The 18,951-nt window shown below is 36.6% G+C and overlaps 1 protein-coding gene across 1 annotated transcript in view; it reads left to right on the forward strand.

Moving 5' to 3' along the window:
- The window catches only part of LOC126974714 (glycogen [starch] synthase), a 37,796-nt gene extending 20,207 nt beyond the window's left edge, over positions 1-17,589 (forward strand). Inside the window, exons 9-18 of the mRNA XM_050822303.1 lie at positions 485-638; positions 2,256-2,376; positions 3,379-3,545; positions 4,702-4,816; positions 5,671-5,748; positions 7,090-7,264; positions 7,708-7,837; positions 9,244-9,325; positions 11,264-11,396; positions 14,876-17,589. Coding sequence (XP_050678260.1) covers positions 485-638; positions 2,256-2,376; positions 3,379-3,545; positions 4,702-4,816; positions 5,671-5,748; positions 7,090-7,264; positions 7,708-7,837; positions 9,244-9,325; positions 11,264-11,396; positions 14,876-14,973 — 1,253 coding nt within the window. The 3' untranslated portion in view covers positions 14,974-17,589. The remainder of the gene's footprint in view (positions 1-484; positions 639-2,255; positions 2,377-3,378; positions 3,546-4,701; positions 4,817-5,670; positions 5,749-7,089; positions 7,265-7,707; positions 7,838-9,243; positions 9,326-11,263; positions 11,397-14,875) is intronic.
- The last annotated feature ends 1,362 nt before the right edge of the window (positions 17,590-18,951 follow it).

Raw genomic sequence — 18,951 nt, forward strand, 5'->3', positions numbered from 1 at the left:
CAAAGCACCGGCACGGAACGCCGGAGGTCGTGGGTTCGAATCCCTCATCGTTCATAAAATTTTGTTTTTCAAATTTTTGGCACCGCAAAAAACTTTTGAGTTTTATTCAAAATTACCTAGTTGTACGAGTGGAACATTACGTTGCATCGCATATCACGTTGCGTCCTGTCAGTGGCAGTTCACGTTCGAGCACAAATCGGTTCGCGTGTAATTAACATAACCATTTACCATTTTAACCATTTAGAGGCTTAGACTTAGTTCAATAAACTAATTTTTCTTGAGTCTAGTTTAATTTATGAAGCAAATATAAATTAATCGTAGTCTAGTCGTAGAAAAAATATTGTATGCGACACGTTGTATAACTATGTCAAAAAACGCTCGTGGCGTCATTCATTGCAACCCACGCCACTCATGTTTATTGACCCTCATTATACAACTATTGCATAGAATAATATTTCAATATTGTCTTCTATTTTATTGTTAGGTTTCGAAGCGGAACATCTATTGAAAAGAAAGCCAGACTTCATCACCCCCAACGGGCTCAACGTGAAGAAGTTTTCAGCACTTCACGAGTTTCAAAATCTTCACGCTTTGGCTAAAGAGAAGATAAATGAATTTGCACGGGGACATTTTTACGGGTAAGTGTCAATACACTTATGTATCAATATACAAAAGAGTATACAATGCTCCAAAAACATCCTAAAGGTGAAGAATGACTTGTACTATTTGCACAAATAAAATTGGATTTTATGAACGATGCGGGACTCGAACCGACGACCTCTCGCGTTCCGTACGAGTGCTCCTCCAATTGAGCTAGCAGTTAGAGTGACGTATCGTACATAAATCTTGGTATGTCTTGTTCAATTCTCAGGTCTTCATCTACAGGATCTACTTTACAGTTGATAACCAGCTCAACTCCAATATTTGCATATTAGGAAATTTACTTGAGAGTTGAACATAGCATACAAAATTTGATGACGATACGTCACTCGCCAATTTAGCGACACAGATTGACTTGTACCTTATGTTTGTAATATATCATTCGAGCTCTTGGCTCAAGTGTGCTCCATTTCTTCTCATTGTCTTTTATTTTTTTACTAAGTTATTGTTATTTGAGAAAGAAGAAAACGATACGACGTGACGTGCACTGTTTGACTAATATACCACTCAAAGTGATTTGCTAAAAACCGACGTTCGAGTGAAGCACGCGGTGCTCGCAGCTCTCTTCACTACAAACTAACGTTACAAGTTAGTCTTTGTCTTCTGTTACAAAAACTCGATACATTACAGAAAAATATTACAAGTCAATCTAAACCTTAAGAGGGTGATTAGTGATGTTTTTTGCTTTTTCATAAGGCCCATACTTAGCAACCACATCTGCGTTCCGTAAGTCTATAAGTAAGTATATCACCGGCAACACCCTGCCCTGGCGGGCAGATGATGGCTCATCTGATTAATAAAATTCGTCTTGAGACACTGTGGTATATGGGACGAATATTCGGCAAGGCCAACGAAGACCATTCGCCCTCGTGTGCTAGCGTCGAAATTCACTTGGCAGCTAAGATAATTTATACGTCTAGATAGACCCTCTCACTTTTTGACAACCGATGAAAATAGGCCAGGTTTATTACTCTAATGTTTTTTTTTTTATGAAAATAAAGAACGAGACGAGCAGGACGTTCAGCTGATGGTAATTGATACGCCCTGCCCATTACAATGCAATTCCGCTCTTCTTCTTCTTCGGCGTTACACTCTTGTCAGAGTGGTCGTGGTCGTCACGTCGAGATTAGTGGCCTGTTTCACAATGCGACGCCACTCGTCGCGAACTGCCGCTCTTCTCGTGCATTCATGCAGAGTACCGTCGACAGCTTGCCTCACTTGGTCCGTCCACCTCATCGGGGACCTGCCTCTTGGTCTAGTGCCCTCGACTCCAATTCCGCTCAGGATTCTTGATAAACCCAAAATTCTGAGCGGCACTACAACTGCGCTCGTCACCTTGAGACATAAGATGCTAAGTCTCGTTTGCACAGTAATTTCAATAACTACGCCGCCCTTTAGTGCGAAACACAATAATGTTACACATAACTGCTTCACGGCAGTAAAAAGCGCCGTTGTGGTTCCTGTCATCCTGTGCAAAGGAGCCTTCCACAGTGTGTATAGCTCGCTACGTCTTCAACTCGCACTTTGTCTAGATGTATAAATGAGCTTAGTCTTGGCAGGCATAATTTGTGAGTCAACGAACTTTCTTATTGCAGGCACTTCAATTTCGATCTGGACAAAACATTGTATTTCTTCATTGCTGGCCGGTATGAATTTGGTAACAAAGGCGCCGACATATTCATCGAAGCCTTAGCAAGATTGAATCATTACTTAAAGGTAAGTAAGTTAGTCCTAATAGTATATTTAATGTTTTGTTGATTACAAATATTGATAGAAAAAAAAATAGATATTTGAGAGAAATAAGATAACGTTTAGAGCTTGCTCAGACAGAGAGCGGTCAGAGATCCGCGTTCTTTTAACCGTTGGCAAGTGGCGTTCAAAAGCAACATGTCGCTAGAAAGCTCTTACGAGAAGAATTATTGATTTTGAACATGGCGAATTTTGTTGTCTTTCATTTATTACTTAGAGATGAACAATGATCCTATATTTATTTGGGCGGGGGACGTGTCTACAAAAATACAAAAATTTACCTTGAATTCTCACAACCAAATCCATGTATAAATAAATAATATAACAAGATTTATAGGATATTATAGTAACTAGTAGGTACTAGTTGGTCAATCTTAGCAATTACTTAGGTAGGTAACTGGCAAGTGGCAACGGTTCTGGTTCTCAAGCGTAATTGTCCATTTTTTTAATGAAAATAAGGGGCAAGACAAGCAGGTTGTTCAGCTGATGATAATTGATACGCCCTGTCCATTACAATGTCGCTCAGGATTATTGAAAATCCCCAAATTTCACCTTCATCACCTTGAGACATAAGATGTTAAATGAAACATGATTTGCCCAGTAATTTCACTAGCTACGACGCCCTTCAGACCGAAACACAGTAATGCTTACACATTACTGCTTCACGGCAGAAATAGGCGCCGTTGTGGTACCCATAGTCTAGCCGGCGTCCTATTTAGCCTAGCACTGGTAAAATTGAATTGTCCGGAACTGAACGAGTGTACGACCTGGGTCATGTTGCCGGCAGAGCAGTATTAATCCGGATCTCAAAAATTGAACGAACGACACATGTCTAATTGGCAACCGACTGAATGGGATTGAAAGTACCTGGAGGATCCAATGCGCCAGTAGACGATACACGCCTTGTTTTACTAATAAGACGGTGTGTTGATTATACGAACTGGGCATGAATAAATGATTTGTTTTCAGGCTTCAGGGTCAGACATGACAGTGTGCGCATTCCTGATATTCCCGGCGAAGACGAACAACTTCAACGTGGAGAGTCTACGCGGGCACGCCGTGACGAAGGCGCTGAGAGACACGATACAGGATATCCAGCAGAAGATTGGCAAGAGAATGTATGACATTTGTCTCGGGTGAGTATCTAATTAATTACATTAACCAGGGTTTATAAGGTAGTTCTAAACTTCTCGATATCTTCAAGAAAAGGGTTATTATGGAATAACCATTTTCTTTAGGTGAAGTTCGTGCGAAGGTGGAATTTAGCTACAGGAATTACAGCTCTTTGGAACACTCCCCGTGATAAATGCGGTAAGAGACACACAATGAAGCGACGTCTCTACTCAACGCCAAGTGATCTGGCCATTCACAGGGTACCTGACACTTCGAGCAGCTCTTTGGGACGAAAGAGTCGATCAACTTTAGTCTCTTCTCTTGAGGACGAAAATAGTCTAATCTCTTTGGGGCGTAATATAGGCTATAGTCTATACCTGTATGTCTCAGCTCTTTATGTGTGAATTTATAAGATTCAATTCAACCGTGGTTCCGCCTTTCGCTTGCAGAAAAAGTGTGTGAAAAGTGTTTCACACAGTTTTTATCGCACTTTACAATAGGTATATAGAACAATACTGGCAAGTAATAATATATATATATATATATATATATATATATATATATATATATATATATATATATATATATAGAGGGTTATCAAAAATAGTTATAGCAGCTTGATGTTTTCGACTTGTAGAATGGATATTTGCAATTTTTTTATGACAGAAAGGGACGAGACGAGTAGGACGTTCAGCTGATGGTAAATGATACGATCTGCCCGTAATGGGCATGCAGTGCCGCTCAGGATTCTTGAAAAATCCCAAAATTATTAGTGGCACTACGATTGCACTCGTCACCTTGAGACATAAGATGTTAAGTCTCATTTTCGAAGCACAATAATGCTTACACATTACTGCGTCACGGTAGTAAAAGGCGCCGTTGTGGTATCCATAATCTAGCCTCCTGTGCAATGAAGCCTCCCTCTGATAAATGCCCTGAGTAGCCTCTTACGACACCCTTTTCTATATATGCCCTGGGAAAGCACAGGACAAATTTTCTAAAATTATGATAGGTAATATTCCTTTGTAGTATGAAGTAATAAAATGTACCACTCGGAAGAGTGTTGGATACTTCGACTTAGATGTAGTACAAACTGCACCGTCGAAGGATTTACCAGAATTTTCCAATTGGTGTATATGTACTATATCAATGTGTGTACTAAAATTTATTACTTTGCAGAGGCCATCTTCCCGACGCGTCAGACCTGCTTCACAAAGACGACACGGTGCGTCTTAAGCGGTGTATCTACGCGCTACAGAGGGATGGACTGCCGCCTGTTACTACGCACAACGTGGTAGTTACTTTTTTTATTAGATTAAATAAGAGAGAGAACGAACTTTAAATTTTTAAAAACAGTATGTACTCTTATAGTCTAAGAACCCACTGGTCGATTCTGCAGGTATCGGTTTTTTTTTGATAAAACTAATCGATTTGGTTTTATTTCTTAAAACAGACATGTTATTATATACTTGTATACATTGAATGGACAAATTCTTAATTTAATTAACTTTTATAACTAAAAGTTAATTAACATTAAAAAAAGCACACAGTTGCAATTTATGTCAGCATAATAATATACTAAAATCAATTACAGGTAATTGCTCCAAATTTTTTATAGGCAACCTATCGTTAATACCTGCAATGCACATTCCCTAAACTTACATTTAAAATTTGTTTTATGAAAAAATCAGAGAGCTGCAGAATCGGGCAGTGGCGTCTTGTACTTTTAGAGCCGAGTAAAAACTTCACCAAGTCATGGTTAATAATACGAAATACAACCAAACTCAACCAACGAGTATCCATATGTACATATCGTCTCGAGCCGACAGTTCCTTAAAGAGCGTTTTAAAAAGAGTCAGTGGGACAATAGTTAGTTCTCACAATAACTCTTACTACGGTTCCCACCCGCCACATAATATGTTGTAGCTTTTCGAATTCATAATGTGTACCTTACCTCTGGTGGTTTAAGTACATTGGTACTGGTTTCATTTGTAACAGAACAGCTAAATGTGTGTCCAAAATCTAAGTATCTGTCAACAGAAAATGCTACATTTCAATTGCTAAATTTGACCCAAAAACATGATATAATACAATTTTGTAAAATTAACATTTATTTTTTTATTTAATTTTCAATCTTTTGATTTCCAGGTTGACGACTTTAGTGATCCGGTGTTGAACTCCGTGCGGAGATGTCAACTTTTCAATACCGTGAACGATAAAGTTAAAGTGAGTAAAGTTTTAATGTACATCAATAATTATATATTAAACAAAAATCTTATTACAATTTGAAGGATTATTTAAATGATAAGAAAGCCTGAGTATGAATTGCTCTAAAGGTGACAGAGTTCTGGTGACAGGCTTCGTCATGCTCGCTTCAATGTCACTGCTAGTGGCGGTGACGTGGGGCGGGTCGTTGCCTTCCCTAAAATATGGAGGAGGGAGGCGATACCTTGTCCATGCGTCATGCTCTTGAACGGGCGCTACTTGTGGTGGCTGGATGATCATGTTGCCGGGAAATCTGTTCATCACGTCCTGCTCGTCTCGTCCCTTATTGTCATAAAAAAATCAGACTACCAGGAAAATAATAGTCTTAATTTTTCGTGTTAATAAACTCTTTTGCAAAAAACGCGCACCTAGATAAATATCCTGTTTCACTGGCCATTTCAGATTATTTCATAATTCAAATTCAAATTCAAAAACACTTTATTCATGTAGGTCACAGAAATGACACTTATGAATGTCAAAAAAAAAAATATAAAAATATTGTTTCTTATTGAATTTACCGCTACTTCGTAAAGTGTTGAGCTAATGAGAAGAAGTAGCAAGAGACTCATTGCCACTCTTTTAAGTCAAGGTTTACATTTTACAATTAAGATTTAATTTTACAATTCGAAGTAGCCTTCTGTGAAATTCCTCATAACATTTCAATGGAATTTACGAAAAATGATCCCAGAGTCTAAACATTGCGTATACTTTCATTAAATAAAAAAGCACGCTAAAAACTTAATTTATTTTAACATAAAATTGTTTTATATCTAGTGTGCAGCTTATTCGTCCGGGCTAGCGATGTTTTTCTTAATTGTTTCTTGGCGCTCCCAGTGTGGTGTGGTGTTGTTGAATACACTCCAAGGTTTTGTGACTTTCTCCACATTTGACGCACCTATATGGTCTAATGAAATTATTCTCGAGTGACCGTAACGGTGGCAACGTCGCTTTGGCATTAAACAATACCTTTAGACTTACGAGGATCCTTTACCTTTTATATGGGTGATATTTTTTACTGCAGGGTTGTCAACACTTGAGTTTTGAATATTGCAAAAATTTTATTTTTAAATTTTTTTGGAGAATGATGTGACTCCTTTAATAAGTTGTACATCTAATAATGTGTTATACATTTAAGTTTTTTTTATGTTACAATTTTTGGAAGTCCTAATAATATATTTCCTAATAAATAAACAAATTGCTTAGACGGAACCCTAGAGGGCTAGAGGTCGCAGGTTCGAGTCCCGCATCGTTCATAAATTTTCGTTACAAATTTAATTTGTTCTCTATTATGACAATTTTCAGGTGATATTCCATCCCGAGTTCCTAACATCTACAAACCCGCTGTTCGGCCTCGACTACGAGGAGTTCGTGCGAGGGTGTCACCTGGGCGTGTTCCCGTCCTACTACGAGCCGTGGGGATACACTCCGGCCGAGTGTACCGTCATGGGCATACCGAGTATAACGACCAACTTGTCTGGTAAGGACAGAGTATAAAATTTTACAATATCAACATCAAAATTAAATTATAAAAGTATGTTATTTATAGAGTTTTTACCATCAGAAATACGAATTCAATATTAATTTGTTAAAAAACATGACAATTATTTATATTTTCAAAATTTATTGAAGCAGGCGTTACTTTGCGGAAATGCATAATTAACTTTTAAACTTTTCACTAAATCCATTCAATTTCACTTATATACAGGGCATTAATGTTGCACAATACGTCAGCTGTATAGCTACAGATACACTGCTATAAGCATTTCGGTAACGCGAACTAATGAGATTTCACCCATCCAAAAAGTGTCTTAGATAATTACGTGTGCATGAGCATGTCGGTGACGCGAACCCATAAGATTTTACCCTACTAAAAAGTCCCAAACACGGCTAAAAAGTTTTCACTTCAAAAACTTCTTGCAGGTTTCGGTTGCTTCATGCAAGAACACATCGCAGATCCGATGTCGTACGGGATCTACGTAGTGGACAGGCGCTACATATCACTGGAAGGATCAGTGCAACAGTTAGCACAGTATATGTTCGATTTCACCAAGTAAGTAGGGATAGCTCTCACACTACAAAGTTAGTTCGTAGTTAACTATTTCACTATAACCATTATCTCTTACACTATATCAATTTTTAGTTAGCTCTTGCAAAATTTTGTGCATCGACTTTAATATAATGCATAGACGGCCTTATATCTGTTCAGCTTAATATAGAACGAATATTTTCAGATACCACATAAAGAAAATAGGTCATATATAAATCATAAATGTTGTCCAAATTCATGGAGAGCATAAAGAACCGCCAGGTCTTGTAATACATAGCAGGTCACTAGTTGATCAACGACCGACAGTACGGCTTTTGCCATGGTCGACCGGCAGGCGATCTTATGGTATACCTGACACATGGGCGGCGGTTATCGAAAGCAAGGGGGAAGGTCTGGCAGTGAGGACCTCCCAGCTTCCTTACTGGGCGCAGCATACAGGTTGTTGGCAAACGGTTATTGTTCGAACGTGACGCCCATGAACGCTGGAGTGCCCCAAGGCTGTGTGATAGCTCCTACACTGTTTCTTCTGCATATCAATGATATGTTGGACGCCTCCAAAATGAAACGGGAATTTTTGCGGCGGTGATTACTTAACATCAGGTGACCCGTACGCTTCTTTGTTCTCCTTTTTCATAGAAAGATTCCGCAACTGTCACTTGAAGTTATTTACGATATGTTGCGAATATAACCAGAACTTTTAATTTTGTGATATATCAACGATAAGCCCTGCACTTTGTAATGGGGATGAAACCTTGTCATATTTACGTCTGCGTAACGTCAGCAAGCAGTCCAAAGGCTGCTTTAGGCTTTTGAATTTGAAACTAGACTTCAATATGACGTCACTGGCGTGACGGTGACGGCGGCGTGTTTTCATCTATTTGCGCGCTTGGCCGAGTAGTAAGAGATTGTGATATTATATTTCTTTATACATCTCTATAGCTGCGGCAGTAAAAAAATTGCTTCCCATAAAAATGAATCCCCTATTGAATATTTTTTTAATTTAATGAGTGGCACGGGATGTAAGTCCGTAGTCCGCATCCCCAATTGGCAATTTATATTTTCTTTACAACCAATCTAGCTAAGTTTTGACAGTTCTTTTAAATTTCCTAGATAAAACTATTTCGTTTATATCAATCAACACCAGAAACCGTATTAACAAAGTGAAATTGTTTGAAAGTCTTGGTTGAGATGGCGTTTGTAGAGTCGAATCGATTAAAAATAGCAAAGATAATTATTCAATTATTGATATATTTGATGGAACAGCCCGTTACAAGTTGCCCAGCTAACGTCAGGGTGTAAAATTTGTGAGCGGGCTTTGTAAAAATACACTCTGATATTTTTCCCTAACGCGCCTTATGAAGTATAAATTCAAAAATCCTGCTTTATTAAACTTGTTTTGAAAATTTCAGGCTCACGCGTAGACAGCGCATCATACAAAGAAACAGAACAGAGAGGTTGTCTGATCTTTTGGATTGGAGGAATCTGGGAATTGTGAGTGAATGACTTAACATAATCATTATATTCAGTATGTAAATATTTATTTTTTTGTATGGATCTCCAACAGTTGTACATTTAATTTACATCTAACACATGCCATTCCACCTTCGCACGACACGCCACAAATTAGGATATCAACTCCACCACCTGGATGTGTGGCGGTCCTCCACAGTGCGGATTTTAAGGAGCTTTCTTCCACGTACTACTAAGCTGTGGAATGAGCTTCCTTGTGCGGTGTTTCCGGGACGATACGACATTACCTGGGTACCTTTAAAAAAAGCGCGTACACCTTCCTTAAAGGCCGGCAACGCTCTTGTGATTCTTCTGGTGCTGCAAGAGAATGTAGGCGGCGGTGATCACTTAACACCAGGTGACCCGTACACTCGTTTGTCCTCCTATTCCATAAAAAAAATGCCTTGCATATATTTTTATCTAGCTACCCGTAACATAAACTGCATAATGATACCTCGAGTATTATAAACACAGGTGGGTATAACGTTTTAAGTAGCCGGCGCCGGGTTTGGCGCTAAAACAGTTCAGAGGCTTTTGCGGGCGCGCGGGACGTAGGCGTATCAGAAGTTAAATTTGTATGTACTTAAATTCAAATTCAAATATTTTTATTCAAAATAGGATTTAAAATCACTTATTGAACGTCAAAAACTACCACCCATTTAAAAGAGACTGCCTCAGACCTGAGAAGTATGGGCGCAAGAAACTCAGCGGGCTTTTTTTTAATATAAAATATGGATTACAATGTGATATCGTACAATAAACATTTATAATTAAAGAGCCTCAGGGTGTTCGCTTTATTCCCAGTCCGTGGTTTCATTAAGAAAATCGTTTATGCTATAATAACCTTTCCCACACAAACAAGTACAAATTAAGTACTACCAATTATAGGAAAACACATCATTGCATAACAATAACAGTGACTATAATTTGTCTATAAAGTGACTAAAACTACTTAAGAGTATCATAAAGTTAAGTTTAAAAAATAAAACATATAATATTTCTGAACAACAAAAAAGGTGGCTTTTATAAAAAGTGAAAATCTGTCACAACTAATGTCCAGTGTTCGAGTGTTATCGGTTTTAAAGGAAGGATGGGTTGCGAAAAGGTCTCCGAGTTACATTTATATTGTAACATCTTCTTAATTAATCAACATTAGTAAACTAACTGATAACTAATTATCTTATTGTAAATAATAAACCGTATAAAGTAACCGAATGCTTATTCTCTGACAGAGGTATGTTCCCGATCTCGGGTCAATATTATAAGGTAATTCCATTGACGTATATAAACAACTAGACTCATAATCACGCTCAATAATTGTCTGAAGCAAAACACTGCCTACGCGTTGTTTCGACCGCGCTTTGAATACAACGCCACGCAATGACAAAGTGTTCAGTTAAAGACTGTCTAAATAACATTATCCAAATTTAAATAGGATGGTGTGTCGTAATTCAGGTAAGTGCCGCTTTAAATCAACAAAATTGTGTAACTAATTTGACGTTATTAATAATGTTTGCTAAATAATTACATGGCATAGAACGTGGGCTGTGGAGGCCGCAACAAAAGTTGGGGGCGTTTCTTAAGGAGACTCGAACCTCGGACCGGCTGTGTGCTTGTGGGAAGAAGAGCGCTTACGATCTAATATGATCTGATAGTCCGAATGACTTTTGTGCTTTTATTTTTATGGAAGAGGTGAACAAACAGCTTACGGGTTACCTGATGCCAAGTGATCTACGCCGCCCACATTACGTGTAGCGTTGCCGGCCTTTTAAAAGTTGTACGCGCTTTTTTTTGAAGGTATCTCGGATCATCCTGGAAGCACAAGGAATCTCATGTTCTAATAATTCTATGTTATGCGATTTTGAGTTTGAGTATCACTCGCACGTGACTTTCTGTGATATAAATTATTTTCACTTGCAGTACTATCGCCAAGCCCGCGCTGAAGCTATCAAGATAGTGTATCCGGACTATGTCGATCATATGCACGTGGAACTCGGCAAGCAGTTCAATTACCCGCGACCCATTAGCGAACCACCCAGCCCAACACATTCCAGTAAGTACACATAAAGATATCCCTCAATATTGAAAACCTATATTGAGAAGCAATACCGGCTCCGTAACAACGTACACGAAAGTAAAGTATGCGCTTTTTATATGCAATTGTAAAAGAAACTTCTTAAGCATCGTTGTGATTTGAAAGTCAATGAAACGAAAAAGCGACAGAAAAACGTGACACGCATAAATTTATAAGAACGTGGGAGAAAATATAATAAGATAGGCAGCATTATATAGTGTTTTGGTACCAGGCGATCATAGTTTAAGAAGAGATTGTCTTATATATGACGCGAGTATACCTTAATATATTAGGACGTCATGCGCACGACGTATTACTACATACACACATACTTCTCGAAATATTACATATGTCTCGTTATCTTGATGCCAAAATTATTAAGGTTTCACTTATGAATCACACTACCACGTGTGAATGGCATAAATGTTTTTTTTTATTACTTATGGATAGAATATCTTCAATTCATAAATTGTTGGTTGTCAATCTTTCATTTTGGATTTGGTGTGCAGAGATTATCACTTTCTATACGCGTGTTTTTACCTCATATGATAGTTTTAACGTAGAAAATTTAACAATACCTTTTGTAACAAATGAAATTGAATCGAGCAGTGCTGAAAACAAACGACACGTGTTGGCTCACCGCTTCGTACCACAAACAACTAGAACAACACAAAGACACGCGCGACGAAGAGATCCAAACTAGTCTGGAGAAAGAGAAGAAGTCGAGGATCCAGAAGTCTCTGGAGATCCTCGAGTTGACGGACTTAGAGATAAGAGACATCGAAGTTAAGTTCGAGACGACTATCCTAGACCAGGAGGCGCAGAGAGATTTCCTGGAACCGTTGAGCGCTGTTGTCGTTGAACAGATCGATCAGTTAATTGTCAAACTGTCGGACGTCGATAGGGAGTAGGTTTGACAGGTGACAGTTGACAGCTTGGTTGGTTTCCGTATTTGTAGTTGTACTGGCTGGTTGTATTATCTCTGTACCTGACGTCGATGACGTCACATCGACGCTTTGTTACGGTGTGAAAAACAAGAATCACTAGGATATTATTATTAATAAATAAACAACATTCTATTTTTCAGTATTATAGTTTGATGAAAAGGTATTGTGTTGTGAGGCTGATTATTGTGAAAATTAAATGAAAAAATCTGGGTTAAGTAAAATAAGTATTTATTTCTCTAGCAGTTCTATAGTGACACAGAATAACAGAAGCTACAGAACTGTTAACAACTAAACTCAAAACGTAACGTAACGTACTGACGTAACGGGACGAGCGCGAGGGGGTGAATGGAGAACGGGAGGGGCTTCACTTTCCAGCGAGGTCCAGAGATAATGTGACCGTGTAGTCCACTTGATGATTTTCGTGTGTTTTGTAGGGCTTAATTGTTTTGTGTATAAAATAATAGAAACTGGGTGATAATTGATTAGGAATTTACTGTTGAGACTAGTTAGTTTTTTTTTAATTTGTGTAGAATTGTTTTAGTAGTCATTTGCACCATTATCGACAAATTTTCCGGCACAGTCAAATTCTATATGCTCTATGTTACAGCTTCACAAACATTTAGGCTAATAACATTAAAGTATATTTTTCTATATTGGCAGTGATAAGTTACGAACAACTGATGATTTACTGAAAGCTAGAAAATATTCAATATCTTTTTGTATGACGCTCGTTCGGGTAAAATCTTTCCGAGTAGACCAAGGAAGACCAATCATTCAGAGAAAAAATTATCAAAGTAATTTTACAAAATCTTAATTATATACAGGGTGGCCCATGTAGATCGGTCAACATGGACAAGCTTAGAACTATAAGATTAAGATATACAAAGATGTGTGCTTAGGATGTCATTTCGATTACCTTACTGAATTGAGGGTTATGAAAAAATAATGCATTTTAATCATTTTAGATATAGAAGTTTCATAGGAATATTTAGCATCGACTTCACCATTGAGGTAGACCGCGATTAGAGAACACTTCGAACTAAGCTTACGCCTGTAAACGAGTTTACAGAATCAATTCGGATTTCACCAACACCGTTGGTGTTTAATCGAGATCAAGAGTGGGATTTGAACTCGGTTACGTAAAACCGAGTTTTATTATTAACTCCTTTTGAAGTGTTATTGATGAAATCGGGGCGTACTGAAATAATTTACTTTTTTTTAAAATCTATGAATGCAGTTTTCTTGTCACTAAACTGATGACACGGTTCCTAAGAATAGATCTTTGTGTCTTATAGTTTTAAACTTCTCCATACTGACCAATGTATATGACCCATTATACAGGTATAATTCAGATATAGTAAAAAGAAACATTTTGTATTGATAACTTCGCCTTGATCAGGTATTGACTGTTATCGCGCCCTAAGCACATACCGTTCTGGAACGAAGTTCCTTATTGGACGTTGCGGAGGGGTACCCTAACCGGGAAAAACCGTTCGGAACGAAATAAAAAATAATCGTTAATGAATTATACACATACAACAACAAAAATAAAAGACGTGGTTATCATACATATAACCAAACAAAAAACACGTGTTGCTTACATGTGAATTGTTTTTATTATTCATATAAATAGCTGTTTCTTTGTATATCATTTTCTTTATACTTCGAATAGAACTTAAAACTTCGTTCCTATCCGGTATTCCACGACACCACACGGTTTTTTTTTAAAGTTTTAGTGTACAGTACATGCTTATTGTACTATATTTAAACTCCAGTAGTAAATCGCTAAAAATCGTTGCGCAATAATCAATTCTGTTTTATTTAGAGAAATTCTTTCGGCTCTGTAATATTTTGAATAAGTGTTTAAATAGTAATCAATAAGAATGTTTATGATGACGGGATTTTAATGTTCACTTCTCAATAACTCTCACTTTGTATAGAACGTCATTACTTTCACGGTTTGTCCACATTCAGTAATTTGCACTGTTTCTATCAATTAATGATACAAAAAGTACAGATAACACACGAGTTGAATGCAGAGTTAAGGAATGCGATAGTGATGTGCCTAATTATAATTTATGACCATAATGATGAGTGTGTCGATAAATTTAAACAATGCTTCAAGTTTACACAATGTTAAAATGACGAAAAAAATATTTTATTAATTTTCTCATCATTTTAATCGAGGAATTTAATCTCAAATTTTTGTTCTCCTTTCTTCAACTTACTTATCTTAAAAAAAATCACTATTATTGTTTGGAGGTGAATATAAACTCGTTTCTTTTTTATGGCTTCGGATCAGTCATTATTAAAATCAAAAAAATATTACGGAACTTTAATATTAACGCGATAACACGATAACTGTCAAAGACGGCACATCACTACACTGTAGGCGCGCGAAGCGAGACGTGCGGACAAGAGCGGGGTAGATGCTTCGCTCCTTACCTCAGACCCCGACAGCATTCAACTCGCGCACTAACTTTTACTCATATTTAATTAAATATTTTTCAGGAGCAACAACACCAGCTGCTTCCGTGCATGGCTCCGAGGATGAAGACGAGGTTGATGAAGAGAAGGAGTTAGCTGAGTTGAGAATCGTCGATAACTAGTTTGGAAAATGTCGTGGAGTAGAAAGAATTTCGTACATTGAACTTAGCCCAATTTCACCAATGATACTTCAAACTGAGTTCAATAAAACTCAGTTTAACGTAAACGAATACAAATGCCAGTCTTGATATTGATTAAACACAAAGCGATTTCACAAATACCTTTTGAGCCTGTTCACGTAAGCTGAATTTACATGTCAAAACTGTCATCGATAAGTATGAACAAAAATCAAAATTGTTATAATGTCAAAGTTTCTAACGATAACGACAGTGACAGCTCTCGAACGATCAGCATAAACGCGTTTAGGCTATAACTGTGTTTAGGTTGTGTTGGTGGAATCAGATTTGAATTTGCATACTCGCTTTCTGGCGTAAGCTTAGTTCAAAGTATTCTTATCGCGTTCTACTTCAGTAGTAAAATCGGGGCTTAGTTTACTATAAATATAAGCTGATGTGGTCCTGTATGAATGAGATGGAAAGATGTTTGAAAGATACATGAGCGACAGAGATCGACAAACAGACGATCGATGATGGGTCATTGACCGAAATTCTTTCTACGCTCCGAACGTATATAGTAGAATAATAATGGTTAATCAAGGAACATATTATATCATTTTTTTTTGCACAAATATCTGCTCATAAATATTTATTTTTAAGTTATAAATTTACGATTTTACGATTTCTAGGTACAAACTGATTATAATTAGTGAAAACGTTATTTAAAACCAGTTCCAAGCCTTACTTTTAACTGTCGAAAGTTACGAGCTCATAATAATTAGAAGTGATGACTGATTTGCAGTTACTTTTTACACTTGTTAAGTCCGAAATAATCTGAATTATTCTATGAATTATTAACTGACACAAAGTATAAAGCTCTCTTGTCCTATTTACACTTTTTGAAATAATAATTTATCTTTTATACAATATACCATTGTTAAAAAAATCATGTCTTGCCACGAAGAAATACCTCTATATATTGTTATTGATTTCTGTTTTAGAAATGCTACCTGTTTTTTACTTTACTTGTTTGTCTAATAAATAATTCGTCAGTTGAAAATGGTTATAAGACACTAAAGTGCGGACGCGAAGTAAAAAGAATTACGGTCATTGAACTTAGCGCCAACTGTGCAGTATACGAATAAGATTTCTATTAATAGACCATTTATCCTATAACCATAAAACTGCCCTACTAAATATAAGTACTTAGGATTTTCAATATATATAATAAACATGATAAAATAGAGAAATTATTCATTAAAATGCTTAGCATGCAACAGGCACAATTGAGAGGTCATTGACCGAAGTTTTGCGACCGCTCTATAAAATATTGAGATTATATATTTTATGGATGTTTTTAATGAAATGAATTTATTTTTAGAGCTTTTATATTTATGCATGTAGATGAAGTTTTATATTTTACTCGTTTTAAGAATTATGTATGTTTTATGAATAATTAAAGTATTCTATTCTTATTAGTTGTGTTGTTTGCGCAACTAAATTATTAATTATCATCGTGGTTATCAGCAACTGTAGTTATAAAACAGGATGGAACATTTACAGATATATACCAAAAGAAATAATATATACCAATAAAGGCATTTATTTTCTCAAAATTGATTCCTTTAGAATTCTTTTTGATGTCATTTCTTATACTACTAGATACTACTACCGCTTCGGAAACAAATGGCGCTCTGAGAGAGAAGAAGAACCGCAAGAAACTCTCCCAGCATCCTTTTTTTGCGCTCTTTTCAATAAAAATATACAATATTGTACAGTCGCTATAAAATAATCACAATCTAGTCCCAGGCTGTCCGATCATTTAGATATTCAGCGGTAAAAATATTATAAGATAGTCAGCAATTAAAAACCTTCGGAAATGAATGCCTTAGAACGGGCGTATTAAACTCAGCGAGGTTCTTTTTACAATAAAATTTAGATACAATAAATTATTTAATTTAAATTGCCTGAGAGCGATCGCTTAATTCCGAATCTGTGGTATCATCGAGAAAGTAATTTATGTTATAGTAACCTTTACCGCATCAACGTCTTTGAACAATTTCGTAATATATTTGGTTTGAACATACTTAATCATTTGTTTGCTTAGTTGTTCACACCCGTTAAACGTTACAGTTAATATGGCAACTAACATTTCTCATAAGAGCGAGCGAGCGCGCAACATCGGCAATACCGTTCCCACGTTATATAACTGCAATTGTGATGAGTTTCGGTGATAAACATATAGCCATAATAGATAATAATAAAGCACAATATGTTATGTATTTTACAAGTAATTTATACTGATATGTTTTAGGCTATTTCATCGAAATACAGTTGAATTAAATATTTCCTCATAGAATGAAATTTAAACGAAAGCTTTGAAAACAGTCTGTTTGAAAACGTATGCTTAAGACCAGTATTGTTCAAATAGTGAATGTTAAAAAAATCTTAAAGTATTGTTTCGAAAGACATGTTCTAAGACTTGTTTACATAAATTTTTGGTCTTTTCTTGGTAGTATAATAAATGGGTTTGTGAATTTTTTTATTGATTATAATTAAGTTATTAATATATATTTAAGTGCCATAATTGGATTCCTGTTAGAAATAAATGTGTTCAAGTTATGTTGTGTTTTATTGATCGCACAATACTGTAATCTAATATATAATGTTCTCGTGTCGCGGTGTTTGTTACCAAACTCCAGTGAAACGGCTGAACCGATTTGTATGGAGTTTTGTGTGCATATCGGGTAGGTCAAAGAATCGGCCAACATCTATAGAACGTTTATCATGACATTTGTCAGGACAGTTAATCTTAATATATATAAATTACGTGACACGTTTGTCCGCGATGGACTCTTAAACTAATGGACGGATTTTAATTGGGATTACTTCATGGAATGCAGTTTGGTCCAACTTGAGAGATAGTATTGTTTTTATTTCGATTTGGAACCCATAATTATTTTATTTTCAATATTTGTTTTGTATGGACATATTTTCTATGAGAGAAATAGTGACGCACGGTTAGTTCTGCTGTCAAACAATTTCATTATAACAACAGGGAGCATTTTTTACGAAATAATTCTTGATTTTTTGACATATTATTGGCAAATTCCTAAAAAACAGTATTTTGTAACTAACATGCAAAATACCTACATTTTACTTCTTTCCTCATGATTTTAGGTTGATTGCAAGTGCCTACGTAAATAAATTAATTAAATGAGCATAAACCAGCGACCCTATAGGAAACCTTACAGTCCCAACAAGTACCGTTATAATACTAGTGGTAGAGTGCTCGCACGCCACACGAGAGGTTCACGCGGGTTCGAGCCCCACATAGTTCATAAATTTTGTTTTCAAATTTAATTTATTTCGTAGCACTTTCTTAAGAATTATTAGTATAACATCCCTACTCTGTGGTATAGCGCTTACCTGCTAGACAGATTACAAAATTGCATTCATGAAAAAAGACCGGACTTGCAAATACAATAGTTATTCAACAAGGCATTTGTGAGTCCATACCTGCAGTGCTCCTAATTGCTATGGCCAAATCATGAACTGGGTTGTTATTTGCTTCCAAATCGAATCAAATCAGATGTATTCAATTGGATTCAATCCTTGCGAAATCGGTTGTGCCCCAGGGCAGTAGATTTTTTAAATACTTAAACCGAAAGTGCCGTACGGCACACTATTCCCTCACCAAGTTCTGACTCTAATTTTGTTTATAAGATGGTTTATTTTGCATTTTCTTACAGCTTGTTTCAATAGCTTTCAGATACATTTACTCGAATCATTCTATTTATAAGCATTTTTTTAATACACTGCGCAAGCTCCAAAATCAAGCCAATCTGAGGCATGCCCCGCGCGATCCGAGTTTCCCGGAACGGAAAGGGTAAAGTTAAACATTTGACCATTTACCACTACTTCGGAAAAGGATGACCATTAACGAGAAGTAATGGCAACTTTGCTAATGCAACTGATTTAGCG

The sequence above is a fragment of the Leptidea sinapis genome, chromosome 33 (assembly GCF_905404315.1).
Source record: "Leptidea sinapis chromosome 33, ilLepSina1.1, whole genome shotgun sequence".
NCBI classification, from domain to species: Eukaryota; Metazoa; Arthropoda; class Insecta; order Lepidoptera; family Pieridae; genus Leptidea; species Leptidea sinapis.